At 39.9% G+C, this 25,371-nt stretch overlaps 1 protein-coding gene across 4 annotated transcripts in view; it reads right to left on the bottom strand.

Annotated features, from left to right (window-relative positions):
• The window catches only part of DPY19L1 (dpy-19 like C-mannosyltransferase 1), a 126,766-nt gene extending 101,895 nt beyond the window's left edge, over positions 1 to 24,871 (bottom strand). For 3 of the 4 annotated variants that reach the window (XM_022583561.2, XM_089917537.1, XM_089917539.1), the window contains exons 1-6: positions 24,505 to 24,869; positions 9,881 to 9,905; positions 9,155 to 9,242; positions 6,093 to 6,230; positions 2,970 to 3,090; positions 2,196 to 2,289 (exon numbers count right to left, since the gene is read on the bottom strand). In XM_022583561.2, coding sequence (XP_022439269.1) covers positions 2,196 to 2,289; positions 2,970 to 3,090; positions 6,093 to 6,230; positions 9,155 to 9,242; positions 9,881 to 9,905; positions 24,505 to 24,802 — 764 coding nt within the window. In that variant the 5' untranslated portion in view covers positions 24,803 to 24,869. Of the gene's footprint in view, positions 1 to 2,195; positions 2,290 to 2,969; positions 3,091 to 6,092; positions 6,231 to 9,154; positions 9,243 to 9,880; positions 9,906 to 24,504 lie in introns of all 4 variants that reach the window. The other variant, XM_089917538.1, reaches the window with a different exon arrangement.
• Between the last annotated feature and the right edge of the window lie 500 nt (positions 24,872 to 25,371).

The raw sequence follows: 25,371 nt of genomic DNA, 5'->3' as shown, positions 1-25,371 counted from the left end.
TACCCTAAGCAGTGAATGGTCTGTGGATGTTTTTTTTTTTTTAATCCTAAAACTACAATAAGAAATTAGACTTTACATCACAACTCAGCACATGTACGTCTACACACATATACACAATAAGCAACAAACAGAAGTTTCTCTAAATAACACCCATTTTATAATGGTATACTTTATTTTTTACATTTGTGTTCTTTTTCATGTAAAAAAGTTGCTGGGCCTGACTCACTAAATTGATTTTAGAATCCCCTAGATAAAGCCCTGCAATTTGACAGACTCTGTGCTGAAGTAGTCACTGGCTGACTTTGGGGGCAGGTGGGTGTCAAAGGTCACATGAGATCATAGCTCACCTTGAATCCTGTCCCTCTATTGGTCAAATTTCTGATTTCCTTCACTTGCTTTGGAAGTGGTTTCAAACAGCCTGGCATTAAGGTCATTCATCAACCAGCCCAACTCATTTCTCTAATCTTACTCTTCCACAAGGCCTCCTCAGTCATCTGCGTCCCAGTAAAACTGATCTGCTTGTAACCCCTCCATATCCCAGATTTTCCACCTTTGCTCGCCCCTGGGATTCTTTTCTCCTCCACCTATCCAAAATGCTCTGACCCTCCAAGGCGGAGCTAAATCGACTGCTCCACACAGAACAAATTTCTCCTGCCTCCAGAACTCTAAGCACTTTATCCTTGCTGTCTATCTTCTACTGACACACGCCTACCACCACTGCCATCTCTCACCTCACCCCACCACCATGCTCTCAGAACCCAAACACGCAGTCTCAAAAAGAGACCACTTGGTACGCACTTTATGTGCTGACTGAACAAACGAACATGTAGGGAGCACACTGCTGTCTGCGGACTAAAAAATCTCAGGCCAGGGCCCAAACCACCAAGAATCCCTCAACCAAAACTAGAACCTCATATTCTCTGCGGCAGATATAGTGCCTTCAGCCTCTGAAACAGTTGTTATAGCAAGCATTATACGAAAATGATACTGAATGTTTACTTTAATAAATGTTTAGAAATTCTTTCAATTGAAAAACAGCATAACTATAGATTAGCAATTTAGTAATAATGCCATGTTCCATGTTTTAACTTCTCTTACTTAAAATCTAATTTCCCAAATGTAATAAAGCTATCCATAAGACAGCTGGGTAGTACTTAGCAAAATGGATAGATCCCCTCAAACTCATCTAACTTTGGCTTCTCATGAGACAAGGCACACTGGCCTTGCTTTCCTTCAAGTCAGCCCCCTCTCCTGATGACCAGATACTTTGGTTAAGTTATTTCTGTGTGTCTTGTTTCAAAAACAAAATTTTTCACATCATCTTTTAATCATGAGTTTTCATTTCGGTCTCCCCCAATTACATAATTAAAAGAACTTTCTTTGATGCTAATATTTCTGACTTTGCTCTAAGTATCTTAAATCTCTATGCAAATATATTTTAAGTTGATCTTCTAATAGCTTCCTCATTTGACAAATATTTATCAAGCAACTGCTATACACTCAAACACTGAGCTAGGATGCAACAGACTCTTTGAGGCGCACTAAACTAAGAATGCCACACTTCCAGAGCAAAGAAGATAACAGGATAATAGCAGATTCACACTCATTAACCCAAATTGAAAATCACATACATACGCTATACTTCTGCACCGCAAAGAATCAGTAAGAAGTAAAAAAGAAAATTCTAAAGATACTCTGAAGGTAACATAGTTCAAGCAAGTAATGTAAGGGATGGCAAAATAAAGAAGAAACAGAAATACAAAACTCAGAAAATTTGTCTATCTTTTAGTTTTAGAAATGTTGCTCAACTATGAAGTAAATGAGGTCAGATATTCAATATCTGTATAGAATATATTTCTATTTAACATCAGCAAAATAGTCATTAACACCATTTGATAATGAGTGGTTCTTTCCTTTATATTTTATGTAAACAGTATATACTGCTTATGCACAAATGCCTATGAATATTTAATATTTATCAAATATCCCCATCCTGCTCTACTTAAACCTTTAAAATTATTTTAAATGTGGCTAGCTAAGCCAATGGTAAAATCATTCAAATGGGAAATATTTTTGTATCTACAAATAGATATATTAGAAATGACATTGTTATAAAACTGAACTATAAATCAATCATTATCTCACTATTCTAGTATATAATATTATAAACACATATGAAAAATGAATAGTCTTACCTTAAATATGTGCCATATATGAAGAATAATGCCATCATTAGTCCATTTAAAATAAAAATTACAGCAACATAAAAGCAAGCAGGATCTCCCAATCCTTTAAAAATAAAGAAAAAAATATGCTCTAACTATAAATTATGTGTCTGGCAATTTACATTAAAATGTGCTTATTCTGAAAATGGTTGCCATATATATTAAATGGTTGCCTTGGTTCCCATATGAACACATGACACTAGTGTGGAACATAGATGAGAGCAGAGTAGTAACTACTGTGGTTTCAAAACAGGGCTGAAAATTCATGGATACTCCTCCTGTAGAGGTATGGGGTCTATGCCCCTGCTTCTGAGTCTGGCTGGGCTTGTGACTGCTTCAATACATCATGGCAGAAGCCATATAGAAGACGCCATGCAGTATCCAACTTAGAGCCCTGAGCTACCACATGAAAAGCCTAACTATCCTGAGGTACTATGCTACACAAAAGCCCAAGTTACATGAAAAGGGCACATGTAGGTGTCACAGTTGAGTCTCAGTTGGGCCCAGCCTTGCAGGTACAAGTACCATGCAGGTACTTACATTCTGGCTCTAAGTGAAGTAGCCCCAAGTTAATTCCAGTCTTCCCAGCCATTTGAGTCTAGCAGAGTCCTCTGACATAGTGGAAACCAACCAACCATCCTATACCCTGCCCAAATTCCCTACTTTCAGAAGCTGTACACCACTAAGTTTGCAGGAAATTTATTATGCTGCAACAGACAACTGGACAATGTCATAGAAACTTGCCTTCACAGCTTTCAATAGGGCTGAGTCCTTCTCCTCTGGTAACTGTCCAACATATCTTGGTTTGAATACCAATCAAGTCCATTATTTTGATATAAATCCTGTACCAGCTGGCTAAGACTACCTAATTTTTTTAAAAAAAGAGAGACACCATAAGAAAAAAATATGATCCTCAACAGTTTCCTTACTAGAATATTTTTGATATATTTTGATAATTATCAAACTTTCCCTTCCTGTACCATCCACTTGGGTCCCTTTAAATCTAGTAAAAGGACCTTCACAATCCCCTGTGTAGATTCTTCACTGGTCAGTCTTCACCAGTGCATGGCCTCTCATGGGTAAGAATAAAATATAACAAGAAATATGCAAATCTGTAATCTTCAAAAGCTATAAAACTCGACTAAGGGACATAAAGGAAGAGTTGAACAAATAGAAAGATACTCTGTCTTCCTGAATAGATCTAATTTTTCAAGATGTGAATTCTTCCTCAAATTAATTCATAAACATAACACAATGCTAAGCAAAATCCCAAGTGTCTACTGAGATGCATTATATGGAAAAATGACAAAAAGGAGATAACTGAAGAAAATGTCCTAACAGATAACAAAATTTGTTACTTACATAATTAAATAGTGTGATGCTGGCACAAGAATAGCCAGGCAGATCAAAGTAACCATGGTGGAGGCAGTGGAGTGCCACCCAGATCCCCCTTCAAGGCTGAGGCACTCATTCCCCTAGCAGCTGGGAGGGTTGGTGGGCGACAGCTCCCAGCTGAGTCCCTCTCTGGGAGCTACCCTCTGCTGAAGAGAGTAAATTCACTGAAGATCATACCCCCTCCCAAGGGCAACTGCATCCAATGTCTAACTACTCAACAAGGGGAGGTATAAAGGCCAGGGGCCCTTGCCTCAGGTAGGACAACTCTGTGGGGTCATCCCAGTTCCAGAGCTTCCCAGGGGATTGGCTGAGGCCTTTGCTGTGACTGCATCACAGCTCAGCTCTCCTCCTCCTCCTCCTACTTCCTTCATCCCCCTTCAGATGTTGCCCCCAAGGGCTTTCCCCTATACACTTCCTGTGTGCACATCTCCTCTTTTCCAGGACCTCAACCTAAGGTAACACTGAACACGAAGTCCAAAAGCAGATGCAAGCATATATGTATAATAATTCTGGATATAATAAAAAAGCAGGGAGAAGACGGACCACTCATCCAAGTGTTAGGTTACACAGAAGACCACTTTGAAAACATATAACGTTAGATCCCTACCCCAACACTGAGCATCCAGACGAATTCCAGATAAATTAAAAATGTAAATCTCAAAAACATAATTATAACAATTAAGAATGAAGATTTTTTACATATGAATAACTAAAAACCATAAATCTAAAAGCTTCACAGATATCTCTGAACAGAAAAAATACATTCTCATCATACTGTACAAAACTGAAAGGCAACAAAAAGCTGGAGAAAATATCTTATCATATAGCATAGTATTAACATCCTGCATATAATAAATGAGCTCTTATAAAATATCAATAAAAACATAGACAAAGGGCATGAATAAGCAATTATTTTTAAAAGTGAAAATGCATTTTAAGATATAGCATTGAATAAAATATACATACACACACATATATACAGCAATGAACAAAATACTTCATGTGATCTTAACTTTTTTCAGCCTATTAAATTAGCAAGGATGCAGGGAAACAAGCATTTTCAGAAAAACTGCTAGTGGGAATATAACCTATCTAGAAAGCGTTTTGGCAACATGTACCAAAATCATTAAAGCATATATTCTATTGAACTAAATAGTTCCACATCAACATATTCATAGTTTAAAAAAACATAAGAATGTATGTAAAGATTTCGCTTCAAGGATGCTTATTGCAGCTTTAGATCTTTTAAAAGTTGAAAACAACCAAAGTTTTCATAAAAGATGGACTAAATAAACAATGGTAGATTGTATATACAGCCACAAAACATGATGCTGTTGAAGAAAAGATGACTTAGGAAGATGGCTTTAAATATTCTTAAAAGACAGGGCTTCCCTGGTGGCGCAGTGGTTGAGAGTCCGCCTGCCAATGCAGGGGACACGGGTTCGTGCCCCGGTCCGGGAAGATCCCACATGCCGCGGAGCGGCTGGGCCCGTGGGCCATGGCCGCTGAGCCTGTGCGTCCAGAGCCTGTTCTCCGCAACGGCAGAGGCCACAACAGTGAGAGGCCCGTGTACCGCAAAAAATATATATATATATATTCTTAAAAGACAAAAAGCACTTATAAAAAATGTTATGTGTTGTGTGATCCCATTGCTGTAAAAGTAAGTGTGTACATGGTTATAGAAAGTACTCAATAAGTACTTTGGTGATTATTTATTGGTCTCTATCTCCTCTATCTCTATTGCCTTACTAATCAATCAGGCTAACTCAGTTGATCTGGAAGTTGGACTCCACTCACTCAATGCGAAATGACCAAAAGCCCTGCTTCGTGCTGGTACTGAGCCCAGGCTTGAGATCCCACAGAGACCATGGTCCTGGCATCAGGCAGCATGCCTTCTAGAAGCATCAGCATGCTAAGAAGGGGGAGCCCAGGGGATGTGCGCTTAACAGGAGAACCTCAAGGAGGAGTCAATGAGGAAGTTACATCTCAGGTTGGTCCTGGAGAATGCTTAGGGATGCATCAAATGAAGGAGGGATGGTGAAGGAGAGGCCAAAGGTTACTGATATCACTGCCTTCCTATCTCAGGTCCTTTCTTCCACTCCCACAGGGGAAAAGTGCATTCAATTAAATGAAGAATCCCAGATAAGGAAGAAACATTATTTGGCAAATGACATGTACAAGTAATGGCGCTCCTCTGCTATAATCCCTATAAACATACCAAATCTAGACAGTTTTCATACTTTGTAAACCATGCAATCATACTAATCATTCCCATAAAATCAGTTAAAGACCTCCAAAATTAATAATGATCTTTTTTCCATATTCCTTTCCAAGAAAAGATACACGTTTTCTTTAAAAAAAAAGAAAATTTAATATACTGAATCACATCTTAGATTTAGAATCAGCATTTAATATAAGTAATACTTTAAAAAGTAAAAAAAAAAAAAAATCACAATTGAAAAAGTATCTTACCTCAGGGTAAAGATTGAACCTTTTTAATGTATTAATAACAAGAGGATATTCAGTCAGCTTATCATTCATAATCATCCATACTCCATCCAAAAATGAGGGTGCTTCCACAATAGTCTTAAAGTAGGAATAATATAGTCCCTGAAATAAGCACATGTTATGATTAAAAGTACATAATCACTATGCCTCTTATTAGCTTAAAAAAAAACTTAAATATACTGCTTTTGAAAAATAAAGCAATCAAGAAAGTAACAGCTACAATTAATTTCATAGGTTTCTGATCACTAATAAATGCTCAGGTTGCAAAAAACTTACATATCTTAGTATAACCTTGTCTTAATTGAAACAATTGATCTCAAAATAGCTTCAAAAATAGTTTCAACATTTAAAAAGTAATATAGGGCTTCCCTGGTGGTGCAGTGGTTGAGAGTCCGCCTGCCGATGCAGAGGACACGGGTTCGTGCCCCGGTCCGGGAAGATTCCACATGCTGCGGAGCGGCTGGGCCCGTGAGCCATGGCCGCTGAGCCTGCGCGTCTGGAGCCTGTGCTCCGCAACGGGAGAGGCCACACAGTGAGAGGCCCGCGTACCGCAAAAAAAAATTTTTTAAATAATAAAAAGTAATATAACTCAGACAGCACACTTCATTTAAGAAACCCCTATAACCCATACTAATTGAAGTGTTAGTAAAGGCTATCTATGAACAGGATGAGTTTACTATGGAACCTAAGTTTACCATGAACCAACGCAATCATCCTCAGCCAAAAACGTTTCCCCCTAAATGCTTATTTGAATCCTCAAAATGGTACTATCAGCCACCTTTCCTCCAGAGTCATATGTAAAAATACAAATATATTAGGAAGGCTACACACTGATGTATTACATATAAGTTACATTCAGATGCCAGCTAGTTTTACAGACTATTTTCCTTCTTCTCAGCTCAGCATAAGGTAAGTACCCTGCAGGACCAGGGCTCTGAGGGTGGAAGAGAGGGACAGTGGTAGTACTCCCATTTTGAGGAAAATAATTTTTTACTTTGACATGCTAATTATGAAAGATATCAAGGTTGGAATACTACATGGGACAAAAAACAAGCAAGTACTAGAAGCCTTATGAGGGAGCAGAAGTGGCAGCATAGGGCAAAACAGATGAACCAATTCCATCTGCTGTACAGTTTTGTTTAGAGCTCCCCTGGTAGCCAGTACCATTAGCTATCAAACACTAAACTCACCTTAAGGTTTATAAATATCAAAGTGATTTGCCTACCCAGAAAAGGAAAAGAATGGTTCTTGATACCATGGTATTTAGCTCTCATATCACTGTTTTTTTAAATACTTCCTACTGTACTAGGTTGAATAATGTCCCCCAATATTTCATGTCCACTAAAACCTGTGAATGTGACCTATGTGGAATAGGCTCCTTGCAAATGTAATCAAAATAAAATGAGGTAATACTGGATTAGGTGGACTCCAAATGCAAAATAACTGATATCCTTATAACAGCAGGGAAATTTAAACACAGAGGCATAAGGGAAAATGCTGCATGAAGGCAGAGGCAGAGATTGGAGTGATTGTACCTCCAATGCAAGCCAAGGATTGCCAGAACCATGAGAAGCTAGGAAGGAGTCTCAGAGAAAACATGGGACAGCCAGCACCTTGATTTCAGACTTCTAGCCTCCAGAACCGTGAGAGAATAAACTTCTGCTCTTTTAAGGCACCTAGTTTATTGTACTTTGTTATGAGAGCCCCAGGAAACTACAACCTACCTTGTAGGTTTGATTTTGGAACCATGTGAATATCTTATATAATTAAAATTTAAAAACAAAAAATTTTACATGCCTAAATAGCAAAAAAAAAAAAAAAAGAAGAAGAAGAAGAATTAATTACTTATCTAGCTGGGAGAGGATTTCAAACAACTTTAAGACATATCAATAGTAATTTTACTGTACACCCCTAATGGAATATATCCTAAAGTCAAAAAGAGCTGCAAGAAAGTTTTAAATTATTTTCAGTAATCATTTTTAATAATATCTTTGATATTTTTATTCCTCAAGTATAAGTAATTTGAAACCAAGATTCTCAATCTAACAGAAAAGATACAAATTTAATATCAAAAAAGTAAAAACCACCTAAAACTAAATTTGAATTTAGAAATATAAATCAATAATTTATTTTCTCCTTTTAAAAAACTGTTTCCTAATTCTGTTTACTAAAAAGGCCTAGACACAATGGCCAATCTAATATAAAGTATTATCAGTGAGCACCTCTAGAACCAAAATTGTGGTCTCTAAATACCATGTGCTACTGAAAGGAATCAGGGCTCCTTGGAAAACTGGATGATTCCAGGTCTGGAGAGGAAATGTCTTGTAGTACCAGCAAGTAAGGAAGCTACAGAATACTAGTGAGGTCATGTCAAGGAGACAGAGAGAACTGCAAGGGCTCTCACCAGCTAAAGACAGATAAGTTTAAAAAATATGTTAAAATCTATCAGGCCATAATGGTATTCCAAAAGGAGTACCAACAGAACTCCATTGGTCACCACTAGGAGATGCTAGGGAACCAACTCATTTTTCTGAAAAGTTGTAATTAAAAGAAAGAATCAAGCATTTTCCTGTCTTTCCTGTGAAGTGTACCTCAGAGAAACAAACCAAATAAGTATTGTGGGAAAGTTCTTCTCTACAGAGGAATTATGGTTATTAAATGCCCATTCCCCAAGGTAATTTAAACACTGGTTGATCTTTGATGACATTAAGTAATTGCTCTTCATTATTTTCAAGTATGACAATGATACTGTAGTTAACAAAAAAAAGTCCTTTCTTTTGAGACACATATGAAAAATATTTACAGATGAAACGATATCTGAGGTTTCCTTTAAAAAGAGATGGGTGTGTGAAGATGTAGATGACAGAAAAATGGGTATGTGTCCTCAGTTGTTGAAGCTGGGAGAATGGGTAGGGGGAGTTGTCTACTCTTCCTACTTTGGAACATCTTTGAAAACTTCCAGGATGTAAAGCTTAAAATGTTGAGATTACTAAACTACTATAATAAAATATTACATGAAAACTAACCATTTCAGTGCGAAAAGCCATCTCCCTTTCCAATGTTGAGAGGTGAGAAAAATGACGATCATTTTCAAAGAGGTGTGTGATATGGCTCCTGTAAAACAAAAGAGTAACAAAGCAACAGTGTTGAAACTTATACTAAGTATAATTTTAAAAGAAATTCTAAAAGCAAAAAACAAAAAATCTATATATTTGCAACTCATTTTGTGATAAAACTCAAACACAATGGTATGCATATTTGTTTTTCCACTCAGTATATCTTACATTTCTACTAAACTTTCTCTCTATAAGAATTTTAAAAGCTAATTCAAATTAGATTTTAAAATTAGAATGAACCAGAATAATGACGTTTTAAGCCAAGTATAATAAAATTATAGATTAAACTATAAATGTCATTGGGTTACCATTTCAGAAATGTCTGATTTATGAAATTCATATTTCTTTCTATCCAGAAAATTAAAAGAATGAATCTTCCTCTCAACATGAACACTATATTAATGTTAAGGGAAGGAGAGTCTCAAATATAACCTCTTTAATAATAGATCTTTTTTATTAAAAAATTGCATTATTCTGGCTCTGATCTATGAATTAAACTACATTTTCAGACTAGTGTGCTGCATGTAATAATATACATTCATCCTTAAACTGAAATTATTCATATATATATGAGAAATAGTTTGGTAGGCTATAAACATCTGCATAAAATATACCATAGGAGAAAAACAACCTTACCAGTGCAACACTGCTGCAAAGGCAGCTGCAAGAAAAAAGAAACGTAAATTATTACTTTAGCATTAAAAAATGTTTTCACCCTACAGAAAAGCATTACAAAGATAAGCATGGTAAAGTTTGGGAACTGTAAATCTTGAACTCTTAGGGACTGGGCAAAGAATAGGGACTCTTCAAAAGAAGTCCCAGGGCTCTGCTTAAAATACCAATAGACTAAATTATAAAAGAATTAAGCATATATCTACAATTTTCATTCATACACTCATTCAACAAAATAAATGAGGAGCTATTATTTGCCAACAACTATACAAGAAACCCTCAGATGGAAAGTTCCTCAAACTCAACTGCAAAGCGAACAGAACCAATGGTGAGAGGCAACAGAATAAAGAAATATGGTGACCTCAGGGAACAGGACTGGGGATGGACAAAAAGAGGGAACTATCACTTTCGATATGTGCTGCAATATCTTAATTTCTATAATACATTTTACTTTTTTTTTTATTTTTTGCGGTACGCGGGCCTCTCACTGTTGTGGCCTCTCCCGTTGCGGACGCGCAGGCTCAGCGGCCATGGCTCACGGGCCTAGCCGCTCCGTGGCATGTGGGATCTTCCCGGCATGTGGGATCTTCCCAGACCAGGGCATGAATCCATGTCCCCTGCATCAGCAGGCAGACTCTCAACCACTGCGCCACCAGGGAAGCCCACAGTTTACTATTTTTTAAACAAATTTAAAACAAAAGAAGAAGGAAGAAGGAGATGGAGTGGGGTAAGGAAAATAGAAAAGAGAGAGAAAACAAACTAGTAATAAAACCAGTCTCATAGTTTGCTTTCTGTACAAGTACAAAGAACACATTAAAATGAATACAGAAAATACCATTCAGTTTCCTTGTATCACAAGATTCGCTGTATTGCAGGCTTCTGATTAAATAACTACTAAGGAAATGAACTATAAAGTACTCTTAGAAATGAAAGACAAACAGCTCAGATCTTATTGTCTTATTTTTAAAGAAGTATTTATATTTTTAAAAATTAAAAAATGCATTTTACCTAGAAGATACTAATAGTTACAAAAGAAGAAGATGTACTCTTTCCAGATCATTGAAACTACAAATATTTAACTAGGTTTGTCATTTGACATTTATTTGTACATGGTACTTTGACCTTTTGAAATTTTGATTTTTTTTTCTTATTGACAAATCTAGTATCCACTCCCTTTTTGGTTTTTACCTTTAAAGACTTCACACCGCCATAATATAATCTGGGCTTTATTTTCTCAATGATCTAACTATCATGTTGCTGAATAAATCATTCTTCTATCATAGAATGTAAATACCACCTTATACTGAAGACTTGTCACATTATACTTTGGTAATCCCTTAGAGCTTATAATTTTGATTTCATTCATAAATTAATATGGGAAGAATCTACATATTTATAATATATATGTATATGTTAGTATCCATAAACATGATATATAACTTCAGTTATTCAACTCTCTTTTCAACTGCCATCGACAAAAATCCTATCAGTAGAGCTAATACATAATACATAGTTAACTCATATTTCTTATTAAGTCTTACCTGGGAGTTTAACATCTTTTTGTTCCTGCTAATAACCATGAAATTTTGTTTTCATTATACTTTACTGGATATTGTTAATGTATTTATTTTTGAAGTGTATTTATTTTGTAATGTATTTCTTTTGGGCTCATTTACTAAACTATTAATTCTTTTATTTATTTATTTTTTTGGTTTATCATCTTCAATTCTCCATTTTAAATAATATTTTAAAAAGATAACTTTGCTCATGTTTTATAATTTTACTATTAGTTTCTTCTTCCCATCTGACAATAATAATAAACTTCTAGAATAATACCAAGTAATTCTGGTAAAAGAGGGCATCCAGTATTCTGCTGACTTTAACAGAAATGCATTTCACATTACGCCTTTAAATTAGTCTTTGACCTTCACAATTCTGCAGCGGTACATAGGATTTCTCAAGATCATCATCTCTCTACTTCCTCAGAATACTACAACTTCTCAGAAGGATGGAAGATACAAAGTGCCTTTTGGTGCCTTCCTTTAATTCAATCCGTGCAGCACTAGACAATTCTTGGATTTCTTTGCATTTGAATGACCCTCTTCCATAGTTTCCAGGGTCGATTCATAATCTGTCCAATGTTTTGAAGTCCTTTGTTCATTTCAATTTAATAATAGTAATAAAGCAGCTAACATTTGAATTTTTATTACCTGCCAGGCATTTTTAAGTGCTTTACTTGAACTAACTCAATAAATCCTCGCAACCATCCGATGTGTTAGGTACCAACCTTCCCTGGTATACAGATAATACGTTGATTCCCAGAGAACTTTAGGAACTTGCCCAAGAAACAAAGTGGATAAACAGAGAAAGGGAGGTTGGAAGCAGGAATTCCGACCTAAGATCCCTGTGCTGTGTGGCCTCTTGTGGAGGAGGGAGGGGCTGACACAAAGGCCAGAGCCTCCTTACCCTAAGTATCTTATTCCCCTTCCCTCTTTCTTTATTTATTTTAAAGATAAAAGAAAAAAGTTACCATTCATCTGTTGATAAAGGCAGTATGTTTTATAGAAGTTATTATTTTTTTATAAAAGTGTAGAACTATACTTTAATTTATTCAAAATTGAGATAAATTATATGCATATGTCATTTGAAAATGAAAGCCCCAGCAAGTAAAGCAGATACTGCCTTGTGAGCATAATTTAAGCATAAAGACATAAAATGACAAAAACTTCCTCAAGTATCCCTAAAGAGCTTTTCTTGCCTTCTTGCCTACAGAAAAGATTATAAATGATTTTCTCTAAATGTATTCCAGTGATTATCAATCCTGTGTATAGTCTTCTGGGAGTGTCACAAAATTGATAACCAATTTTTCCAGTTTAACACATATGCTATTCTTGTCATTCTAAGGTACTGAGGTAAATACAGCATTTTTTTAAAAAAATCAGAAGATAAAGAAAACTTTCAAAAAATCCAAAACTATTCTATAAGAAAAAGGTGTTCAAGGAAAGAAGGTTTGCTTTGTAACGTAATTCAAAAGATTGCAATCCTGTGGCTGAGAATTCTGAAAGGCTCTTAAGTTTTGCTAGAAGCACACAAATTACCAATACTCTGAAACTAAATTGGCCACTCCTTCCACTTTCTGATTAAAGAAATTTTGTACAAGATTATATGTCACATTATATCAATTTTCAGCCTTATGCGATTTGAGCTGCTTCTTCACTGAAAATTATTCTTCTCCTGTTATTAGAATCTTGTTTAAACAAAATAGAATGTAATTCCCTGAGGGTACAAACAATGTTTCACTGAATTTTACTACAGCAGTACTTAGCAAGAAGCTGAGCACATAGCCAGACTCAAATGTTTGCTGAATTAATGCATATAATTAAGGTGGGAAATTAAATAATCCTAAACCCTGTCCACATAATAAACCAGAGTTGAATATACTTTGATTGATGGATGGCTACACACACACACACACACACACACTCGTGTGCATATAATTGTTTTGTTTTGTTTTTTTTCTAAAATAGTGTCCCAGCGATCAGTGCATATTAGACCCCTCGCCTACGCGCAGCCCGCTGCCTAAGCCTGCCATTCTCAGTCTGGAACCCCGGCACAGTGGAGTTCCCGAGGTCCTGCCCCAGCTCTGCTCCCTCTGACACCCCTCCTTCCAGCCACAGCTCGGAAAGTGGGAAGGGGACGCCCCCTGCTTCCCCCCCTCGATCTTGCCTGGCCCGCAGAGCTTTCCAGCAGTAAAGAGGGCAGGAGGAACAGGGAAAGAAATGGAGGAGGGGGTCCTTCCACGCTGTTCTGCTCAGTCCTCAAGGGTTCCTAGATCCCATCCCCTCTCCAACCAGCACCAGATCCCCCAGACCTCTCTCACCAACTCTCCCAGCCTCCTACCTTCCCCCAGGTCGCCTCGCCCCAGCAGGTGACTCAGAAGTCCTCCCACCCACCCAGTTAGGATTGCTGGGAAGTTGAGCCCCGCGATCTGCTTTCCTAAGATTCCTCAGCTGAGTCTTCTGCACGCTAAAGTTGGAGACCCACTGTCCTTTCTCTCTTCCTCCTCCTCAAGGCAGGAGAGCAGGAACTGTGAAGCCAGGGTGGGCTGCTTCTCCCCTTGCCCCTCTCTGGTAACCTGCCAGCCACCCTCCTGCAACCGCAGCCAGGACTACAGTTTCCCATCTACCCTACATGTAATCCCTCACGCGTGTACTTCATAACTAGTACTTGACTTAATTCACAGAATACCTTCACAAGCCCTCTTATTTGAGTCTCACAACAATCCTGTATTTATTCCCATTTTACAAATGAAAAACTGGGCCTCTGAGAGGTTATTTCCCCAAAAGCAAGAACCTGGACCCAGAAGTTCTAATTCCAAGCCTCAGTTTCTTTCCACAGTGACAGAGCTGCCTCCCTTCCCATCTGTAGGCATTTGATGACCTCATCTCGTAACAATATTTATACAGAGAAATATATTGTAAGTCCAAAATGACTTGCAAAATTTAAAAATACATCTTATTCTTAAATTGAGGTTAATCCATACTTAAAGCATTCTGCAGTTTTGGCCTCCCTAATGCTCAAGTAACAAAATGACATAAAAAGAAGTTAAGAACTCTTCTTAAATCCACTGGACAAGGTTTTAAAATCAACCTTGACAAGTTCCACACTCAACCTCTTCCTAATATTACTAACAATTGTTCTCAAGGGTCCATTCAGAGTTTAAAAGTTTCTTCCCAGAAGATGAAGTCACCAGTAAATAGTCTCCCTATTCCACACCAACAATCCATCCTGGAGAAGGAAGTCAGTTTCTAAATGTACAGACTTAAGCATCTCCTCCCCCTGTCTAAAAAGTCCCATGACTTTCCATGGCCCACACCATGGAGTCCACATTCTGGCCTTTTTCCAGTTAATCCCACCACACACCCTTCATGCTTGGCTGCACTGGGCAATGATCCCCTAAAATGACAAGTGTTTTTTGGTTTTGTTTCGTTTTGTTTTTGGCTGCGTTGGGTCTTCATTGCTACGCATGTGGGCTGTCTCTGGTTGCGGTGAGCGGGGGCTACTCTCCGTTGAGGTGCGTGGGCTTCTCTTGTTGCAGAGCACGGGCTCTAGACGCGCGGGCTTCAGTCCTTGTGGCACATGGGCTCAGTAGTTGTGGCGCACAGGCTTGCTTGCTCTGCGGCATGTGGGATCTTCCCGGACCAGGGATCGAACCCACGTCCCCTGCATTGGCAGGTAGATTCTTAACCACTGCGCCACCAGGGAAGTCCCTACCAAGGGTTTTAATGATGCTATGCCTTTGCTCCTGCCTGAAAACTACTAATTCATCCTTCAAAGTCAAAGGAATTCAAATGTGGCATTTTGTGAAGCTTGTCCTGCCAACATAGCTATTACACTTTTATTAGAGCACCTAAACAGTTCCCTATGCTAGGATGAGAAGCCTTGAGGCTGAGCTTGTGTTTAATTCATCTTAATATCTACATCCTCTAGCATCGTGCCTGGCACCTCACTGGGTTGAACTGTTAAATGACTATCACCATGTGAGAGAAATTAGAGAATATACTCAATTAAGTCACAACCTAAACACCTAAAGACAATATCTAAGCATTCCAAACTGCTCAAAGGGTTCCAATTATGTGACGGTAAAACAGATATAACAAAATTAATATATTGAAGGAAATCATGTTTCTAGTCTACAGTACCTAGAAAAAATCAAAGCCCAGTTTCTGTATAGTAAACTAATAAGTAAAAAGACATTCTTTAGGACCCAGTTTGGGAAAGAGAAAACGGTCATGTATACCTCAGGCTTGGCCCCTTCCTTCTTTCTACACCTAGACTGTGTGTTATCAAGGGCTTTAAAGCCAACAAGTACATAAATGCCTCCTAGATGCACAACACATTTTCCTAGAAACTGAGGACATTAAAGCGATAGTAGCCAGCATCTAGGCCCTTAAAGATAAAATCTTTGAGAGAGAAGATTTAGGTGCATAAAATAATGAGAGAACACATTAGGCACCCAAGCAAATAGCACAAAGTCTATGAACTGTAAGAAATCTGAGAAGGCAGATCAATAGTGGCCCTCTCAGCACAGGGTTTATTAAAGTGGGATTGGGTGGGGGGGGGAGGGGGGATGGATTACAGGACATGATTACAATTTAGGCGAGGATTTATGGTGCGTAGCCAGAAAAGAAGACAGTTACAATAAGGCTGTATGTGGACTCTGATCCAACATCACGAAAGAATTCCCATCACTGATACTGGTGTTATAGAATATACATGATATTGACAATAATGAGACATTAACTGAAGGCTCACTCACTATATATATAGTGTGTCAGGCTCTCAGAGCTCTAGGAACACCAGGAGGGGAGTTTGGCAGCGCCACTCAACCAGTGGTATCAAGAACGGTAGGGCTTCCCTGGTGGCGCAGTGGTTGAGAGTCCGCCTGCCGATGCAGGGGACACGGGTTCCTGCCCCGGTCCAGGAAGATCCCACATGCCGCGGAGCGGCTGGGCCCGTGAGCCATGGCCGCTGAGCCCGTGCATCCGGAGCCTGTGCTCCGCAACGGGAGAGGCCACAGTGAGAGGCCCGCGTACCGCAAATAAATAAATAAATAAAAATTTTAAAAAAAAATTAAGAATCGAATTCTTTTTTACCTTCCATGGTAAGAAAGTCCTTCTTAAGAAGAAATATTCCTTAGATTTTATATGACTTATTTAGCTTCAGTCTCATTTTCACCAAATGTGAAATGAGGGGTTTTCACCTGGTTATCTCTATTCCTAGCATGTAATGACCTTGTATAGCTACAACTACTACTACTAATACTTAGGACTTCACACTGTCCAAGGGGCCTCCATGGCTATTTTCTGTTTTCCTTTTAGAACTTTCTGCTCCCCAAACTAAAAGCCTTGGCAGGTTTGACTCTTTTAATTTGTTTTTTCAATAGGGAAAAAAGGAATGCACTCAATTTATTAATAGAGACATTAAGTCTCAAAGTGAGAAGTAGGACTACTTTAAAATTCCATCACGATTGGAAGAAACTATATAGCTCCTAGGTAGAATTCACAATGGTCTGTGTAATAATGCTTGTAACGTTGACCTTAGTTAATTTGAATCTCCTCCATATATTTGGCATTGAGCAAAATAATACCTTACAACAGTTAGGGAAAAATTAAGAAATTCTCAATTATAATGAATAAATCTAACAACTGTTTATCAGTTGCAGTTCACAGAGCACTTTCACATATTAAGCAAAAAGATCCAGGAGGCCTTTTGAGGCAAAAATGGCTCGTATTTTCCCATGAGGCCCAAGGTCACATGATTGGGATAAACCAAGGCCTCATGGATTGCCTGGGTTCTATGCTTCTGGTGCCCTTCTAATTGGAAGCTTAAGCATTAAAAAATGTTAATAAGCACATTTAACCAAAAGGGTACACTGACATAAAGGAGGAAACTTCTTAGAAATAATTTAAAAATCAAGGACAAAGGTTTATTTTGAAGTGAAATTATAAAAACAGAACCTGGAAAATGTATATCAAACAGTATAAAATTAGGCCTCTAAACAAAGAAATAGACAAAGAAAATTTTCACATTTAAAATATTTATGTATATACATATATTAAAGTAGGCAATACTTAATACCATTACCCAACATATGGGTTTTTAAAGCAATAAATTCTAACTTCCTTCTAAAATCGTATCCTCACATAATATGGACACAAATATTTCTAAATCAAACAGTAACCTACATTACCAATTTTCATAAAGTAACTTTCTCCTTACCAAAAAAAAATTCCATTTCAGTTTTTAAAGAACAAGTATCTAGATAAAATATACACCTGAAATAATATGCTAGCTCATTAAATGCCCCTGGGCAAGCATAGTGAAACTGTAAAGCTTTAATAAATCTAATGGAAAAAAATGTAGAAGCTGCATCTCTTCACCAGAGGGAAAAAAAAAAAAAAAAGATCCATATATACACAATATACACCCAGGCCCAGCATATTATTAAGCAAGAGATTTTAAGAAGTTCATTAATCGATAAGCCATTTAAAGTTTCAAGGCTATGGTTATGGATTCTCAAGGTTATGCATTCTCCCCAAATTGCAAACTGCCCTTGGGTAGCACAATGTTTTGCTTAGCCTTTAAATGATTAAGAAAACTGTGATACTGTTTTTTACTATTTTATTCCATTTTTTTTTTGTAACAATGCCAAACAACCAACTAACACAATCAAAAACAATTCAGAATTTAGTAGTTTCCGAAAAAAGGTTATGCAAAGACAAAATGGAGACTGACAGGTTGACCATAAGGATTTAACAATCAGAGCAATTCCCCATAAGCCACCAAAGTAGTGCTCTTGCTAAAAAAGTTATCAGGTCTTGGAACACATGAGATCATCTTCCCATTAAAGCATCTGTGACAGTTGCCTTAGACTGTAGATCTGAAACCTACAATTTGACAGATGTGCTTAACAAGCCAAGATACCTTAACTTTAATCCCAAACTTCACCCAGTGAACTCACTAGAGATGTCAGACCATTCACCTGGCCCACCTTAGTTTCCTCACATATCAAATTCCAGGAGTTAACTTTTAAGTTCTAGATTCCCATGAAACTTCCATGAAGATCAAAGGTGAGAAGAGTGAGGAATCAGGTCTTATTTTTAAAAAACTTTTAAACATAAGTAGAAAACAGTAGCTCTCTGCTAGTTATGTAAGTACTTTATGATTAGTATTAAAACGTGGGGAAAATATTCTGAGGTGTGACATTTTCAGCACTGAAAGGCTGCACTACAAAAAGCAGTGGTTACTGTTAGGAAGTAATAGGAAAATGCAATGCAGAGCAGTAGTATATTAGGCAAATTTGAGTTGGCGTGAACATACGAATAAAGCCTCACTCTTCTCAATTATAACAATATTCTCAAATTAAAAATCTGTCAAGATGGCAAGTGTTCAAAAGTTATTGGCCAAGTGATTTATAAACTGTGTTTTAAGATATAGTTGGTGCTATTGTAAACTAGAAGATAAAATCACCTCCATCCTTGGTCAGTACAATGAATCACTCAGAACTTCTGTGACTAGTTTTGGTGACTGTGCTGTTATGTTAACATTTGCTGCTATGTTTAAAATACAAAATGCCATCCAAGAATCAATTACGTGTAGTGAAAGTACTGGAAAACACACCTGATAATTGGTTACTATGGAAAGGAAGTCAAATATGAGGAAATATGCCAGGAAAACATGAAGATATATGAGCTCTTAAATGCATTCAGCGGGGGGGGGGGGGGGGGGGGGAAGACAGTAATAATGCTGAGAAAATGAAAATTAGTATCAAAACAAAAATAAAAGTTACAATAGTTGTAGATTTATGTACTCCAAAAATTAATTCTTCCACTTTTTAAACTTAATCGTACTCAATGATTCTTGAATTATGAAAGACCACCCATGGAGAACTGATCTTTCCTATGAAACAGGACTGCTTTTTATGGGATTAAACAATAATATAAAGGTTTTGACCTAGAAAGAGGTGTAATTTTTACTAACTTTTATGACTAGTAATCATCAGAATGGTAACTAAAGAAAACTAGCAGACTCTTGACCTTGGAAGAATAATGTTCCAATGGTTTGGGCAAAGTATAACCTGATGGTAAAAGATGAACTAGCAAAACAAGAATTTAAGATTAAACATATAAATTATAAAGCCTATGCTACCCCATTTGGAAACAAGCACACAGGCTTGTAGTCTCTATGATAATGTGAATATCTCATTAACATAAGCTTTAAGAGACATTATAATATAGCCTAATCTTACAAAGTGTGTAAAGCTTACAAAAATAGCTACAGTGCAAATTTTAGCAACATCCAAATACACACATGTAGATAATAAAATTTTATCTGCTTTCAGTATTGATGCCATATTATGGGCCAAAAATCAATCACGAGTTGGTAATATATCCTTATATTTACACAAATTAAACTTATCACATTTGTTATTTATTTGAGCTCTCATGAATATCACATATTCAGAACCCTCCTAATTGTATATTTTAATAATAACATATATTTAAGTGATTATAAACATTCTTTAAAGTTAACCAGAAGTGTACTTTAGAAAGAAAAAACTGGTTTTAAACAGAGGAAACTCTCTAAAAGCCCAAATACCCATCCAACTCACTGGCTTTCAGGGAACTGTATTAGCCCAACATCTATGTATTAACACACCCTCAGCGCTGGTGCTCAGGTGTGTCTAAGTGTTTGTTTGAAAGCCATACCACAAGATGGCCAGTGGCCCCTGTGCCTCTCGGTTCCTCAGCTTTTCTTGCCCATTAAGCCAACCCCAATATGCTCTTTTTCCACTTCTATTCCCTTATCTCTAGTTATGATCCCTCTCTTCCTTATTTCCCCTGAAGAAGGAAGAAACAAGAAAGCTAATGCTTACTGAGCACTAAATGTTGAGGTTTCTCTGAACTGGACCCTGGGGCTTCATTTCTCTTCTTGCTATTCTCACCCTAGAGAAGATGAAATATAAGCATAGCAGTCAAGAGCATGAACTCTGGAGCCACATTGCCTGGGTTCAAGTCCTGACCCTTCCACATTCTAGGGGTGACCTTGGGCAAGTTACTTAACATCTGTGTGCCTCAGGCCCCCAATCTGGTAAAATGGGTATGACAATCACAGTGTCATGGTGAGGACTGACTTAATAGTTAAATGAATTTGAGATAAGTCGGTTAATCTAAAATACTTAGAACTATGCCTGGCACAGAGTAAACTCCATATCAGGAGAGGATACTATCATCAATTCCCATGAATTTAATACCATCCATTTGCTGATGACTCCCTGTTTTATGTTTCCACTCAGATCTCTTCTCTTATGTCCCATTGCCTACTTGACATTTCTACTTGGACATCTCACGAATGTCTCAAAGGTAACATGTCCAAGATAGAATTCTTGACCTTTTCCCTTAAATCTGTCCGCTCACCACACCCCTAGTCTTCACCATCTCCGTGAATGCTACTCCAATTAAAATAACAGACATATCAGATGATAAATAGCAACTCACAGCCCCTTTTGGGAAAACAATAGAGATTAGGAGAAACTTTGGCAAACTGGGCTGTGTCCCCATTTAAAAGAGGGGAGGGGTAGATACACTTAGTTCCAGGGGATTGCTGTCAGGTAGGAATGTCAGCTCTGTGATGCTAGACAGTCGGCTCCTAAAGGGAAGCAGAACATCAGACCTTAAAGCTACTAATGCTTCCCTCCACCTCAACCCACCCCAGATTCTCATTTAATTGGTCTGATGTGTGGCTTAGCTTTGGGGATTTTTTGAAGTTTCCAGGTGACACTAGTATACAGCTAAGGTTGGGAACCACTAGTCTAGTCCAGGTCTCCCAGTTTTACATGTGTGCAAACTGAGGCTCAGAGAAGCTAAATGCTTTGCTCAGGCACCAATGAGTTTGAAACAGGTACAGAATCAGAAAACAGTTCCTCTAAGGCAGTGTTGTCCAACTGTGGGTCATAATACTAGATCATGAAATCCGCTTAATGGTTTATAAACAGCATTTTTTGAAAAAGGACAGAACAGAAAATCAGAATGCACTGTACATTACAGAGTGAGTACAGTGCACGACCTTTTCAAATCCGTTCTCCTCCCTTCTCTGCCTTGTTCCCAGCCCCAGGAGGCTGACCCTACAGAATGATTCAGCTGGACCCCTTGCCTAAGGATTTCCCGTTGGACAGCCAGTGAGAGGCACCAGTGGGAGATCAGAGGGTGGGCAGAGTGTCTGGGGTCACTCTTCTTGGGTGATCCTGCCCCCACTCCACAGCTCTCCTTGGGTTCAGCTCTGGAGGAAGCTCCCTTTCCCCTTCAGGCCCAGAGGTGGTAGCACCTTCCCACTGGTGACAATCCCTGGGTGCTTCAGTGTCCTTTTTGGGTTCCTTAAACCTGCTCACACTTTTGAAAACAGGCCACTTGTTAAATCTGTTTCCTGCCAGGACACTGACATAAAACAGTTTGACAGACAGAGAGACACATGCATAAATATACAGGGTTGGATTTTCAGAAGTGTGAGCAGTTTAACGTAAATCGTGTTGCTTTCTGCGGGTTGTGGTCAAAAAAGTTAGGAAAACACTGTGTCATGGTTCTTCTTACTACACCACTGCCTCCCCTGGCTGATATAGGGAGCTACTGGGTTGAAACATCTAAAAATAAACATTTCAAAGACCTTCTTTATGACTGTTACCATTAAATGGTAAATAATGTCTAAAAAAAAGAAAAACACGTTTATTAAAATAGATTTTTTAACAGGGCTTAAGACTGCCCAACAGTGGAAAGGGCCATCCTGGTAGGTTGTGAGTTCCCCATCAGTGCTTCACACACGTGGAGGAGATGAGAGACTAGGGACCCCTAGTCTGCCTCTCTTTAAAAGGTGTGCTTCTATCAGGGAGCCTCAAGTTGTAAAATTTCTTCCAAAACACAAATGAAACAATTTTTGTCATAGCAAAATCCTGTACTAAAAAACCATACCATGTCAGCTCAGTTCTCACTCATTCTGGGAGGGAAGAAGAGTGAAAATGAGGCAGCTTTCAAAAATGTCTAAACTCTGCTCCTCTTTACAGGTTTTGAGAGTACAGATCCAGAGAAAGAACCAAACATTCCAGGTCTGGTTATTCTCCAGAATCATCTTTCAAGCTGCCCCGTGTCCTCATGTAAACGGTTAGCAAGGACAGAAAGTCTCTAGACCTTGGTCTGGTCATCCAACCTCCATCCATCTGATGGCCAGTGTCCAGAGTACATCCAAAAATGTGGGACAGCACCTTCACTGTACCTCTTTCCAATACCCAAAGGGATGAGTCAAGTAAAGTGTCACACTGTTACATTAACACAAAACTTAGGTATGAACCATTACTAGATCCAAATATAAGCCATCCAATATAAGATTCAAAGGAAATGAAATTACAAGCAAAGAAAATATGCACATAAGAAAATGGCAATAGATATTATTCTATGATTTGTTACTGTAACCTCCCTTAAGGAGTGATGCCCGTTCCATATTTTGCTACAGAGTGGTTAATGTTTATAGTAGCTATCTATTCAAGAAAAATGCAACTTCATTCTGTCACCAGATATCAAATCAATATTATGCTTGTGCTTTTAGTTTAACAGCAACTAAAACTTGTTAAATGTTTTAGATACAAAGTGTCTAGCCATATAGTACCCACCCCTTTTAGTTCTGCTCCTCAGGATGTGCCCTGGAGTAAGTAGGGCAGGTGATAATCCCGTGTCACAGAGAAGGCAAGGCTTGCAAAGGAAATAACTTGAAACTTAAACCAAACTTAAACACAGTGAACTGGATCAGGAGCCTCTGTCTCATCCACTGTACCATGCTGCCTCCCCAAGGTGAATTGAACTAACCTGCACACTGGCAAGGTTTTTCAAGCTCGCTACTGAAAAAAAGGAGAAATGTACTGAAAATACTGAATTTCTCTAGTCTTGAATCTACAATAGAAAAAAAAAAAAAAAGTACCCCAAAAGCAATATCAACATTTCTGAGCCCATTAAAATGTGTGTGTGTGCAGGCGCACACACACGGTGATGACTGGCTTTCTATGATTGAGTGGCTGTGATCTCAGGGGAAGCCGATTTGTTGTATTTTATTCCCTGGTCTATACTGAACTCCAAATTCTTTGGGGTCACTAAAGGAATTTGAAAGGACCAAGAGTTAAATAATTCAGTAGCCAAAGCCCATTAATGACATTATATAGGAAAAGGCAGTGTTACAGCATTTTACTTGCTGACTTAGACTTAGAAAAATTAGGCCTATTATCCAAACTGCTATAACTTGCCTTATCAGAATGTCGACCAGAAAACAAAGGAAACCTGAAGTCGGTCCACAACATGTGAATGTTTCAACTTTATTTTTTTCAGCACATCATTACATATCATCCGTTAGGTCAAGGCAGCGGATGAGCGGGAGCCCTCCATACCAATCTTTCCCAGGTCAGCAAGGTCCCAGCTTGGGGGCCCAAAACACAACACAACCGGGAAGGTGACGTGCGGAAGGGAATCACAAATAAAGTGCCATCGGCGGTGTCTGCAGCCAAGAAAAAAACAGCACGCCAAAATTTAATTATAAGTTTAGCAACTTTCTAGAACACGGGACGTGCTTTTGCTTTGAGTTCAGTGGAATCGCTTCCAACCCAAAGCAAACCATTCTCCCGGACAGGAGGCGAGATAACTGGAAGGCTGCCGGCCCGCGCCAATCAGCAGCGTCCAATCTCGTTAGCGCAGACCTGCCAATTCGCTGCCAGGCCGGGCAGCTGTTGATCTCGGGGCCATTTTTTTTTTTTTTTTTAAAGCAGAGACAGAGAGCAAGTAGGAAGGGAGCGAGGAAGACCGAGCCTAGGGGAGGGAGAGGGAAGGAAGAGGTAAGGATGTCCCAGGAAAACTCGGAGAGGGCTGCGAACTGGCAGGGACCGACCGGCGGGGCTCGGCGGCACGGAAGCCGGAGGAGAGCGGAGGGGAAGGGGAGAGGGGGCCCGCGCCTCAAAGTTCCGCGTCCCGGCGGCGCCCGCGCGCTGGGCTGCTCACCTAGCAGGAGCGTGGTCCAGGTCCGGCCGCGCCCCGAGAGCCGCAGGCCCAGCGCCCCGCGCAGCCCGGCCGCCAAGCGCCCCCCGAGGCCGCCCCCGGCGAGCGGCGGGGCGGGCTCGGCGCGGGGCCCCTTTCTGCCCGCGGCGCCCTTGCGCCGAGGGGACGGGGGCGCGCGCTCGGGCCCGGGCTCCCCGGCGCCGACATCTGGCGACCCCCTCAGCGGCGACTGCGAGGCACGGGGTGGCTGGGGCGGCTTGGGGGCCGCCTCCCGGTGCTTGTTCCGCGCCTGCAGGACCATCTTGGCATAGTCGCGCCCGCTCGCTGCGCGCGCCCGGACGGCGACCGGGGAACGGCGGGCCGGCGGGGCGGCCCCGGCGCCGCTCACTCTCAGGCGGGCGGGCGGAGGGCGGGCCGGCCCCTCCCCGCCGGCGGGGAGGCGGGGAAAGCTGCAAGGCCTGGCGGCGGCTGCCTCCCTAGCGGTGCTACCGGGAGGCGGCGCCGGACTCGTGCGCCCGCCGCCGTGCCGCTGCTCCGGTTGTCACGGCGACCGCGGAACGCCGGGGGGCGGGGGCGGGGACACCCTGTGAGCGGCTGCGGTCCCGCTCCCCCCGCCCTCCGCGCCGGACGCGCGCTCCCGGACAGCCAGCGCGCACGCGCGGACTTCCGGCGAGGGCGGGGGCCGACCTGGGGCAGCCCGGCGACCCCGGCCCTACGTAGGACCTGTGCAGGACTCAGCCAGGGCGAGGGCACGGATCGCATCCCGGGAGCGGCTGTCCCTCCCTTTGGGAGCGGCCGAGAAGAATAAAGGGCCCTCTCGGGGCGGGGGCCGCTGGTCGAAGTTTCGGACCCGATTAAGGCTGCAAGTGG

Source organism: Delphinapterus leucas, chromosome 9 (assembly GCF_059928025.1).
Source record: "Delphinapterus leucas isolate spDelLeu-1000000601 "Yukka" chromosome 9, BTC_Dleu_Yukka2, whole genome shotgun sequence".
NCBI classification, from domain to species: Eukaryota; Metazoa; Chordata; class Mammalia; order Artiodactyla; family Monodontidae; genus Delphinapterus; species Delphinapterus leucas.
The sequence above is the reverse complement of the archived record's forward strand: the minus strand, read 5'-3'. Positions and strand labels throughout refer to the sequence as shown.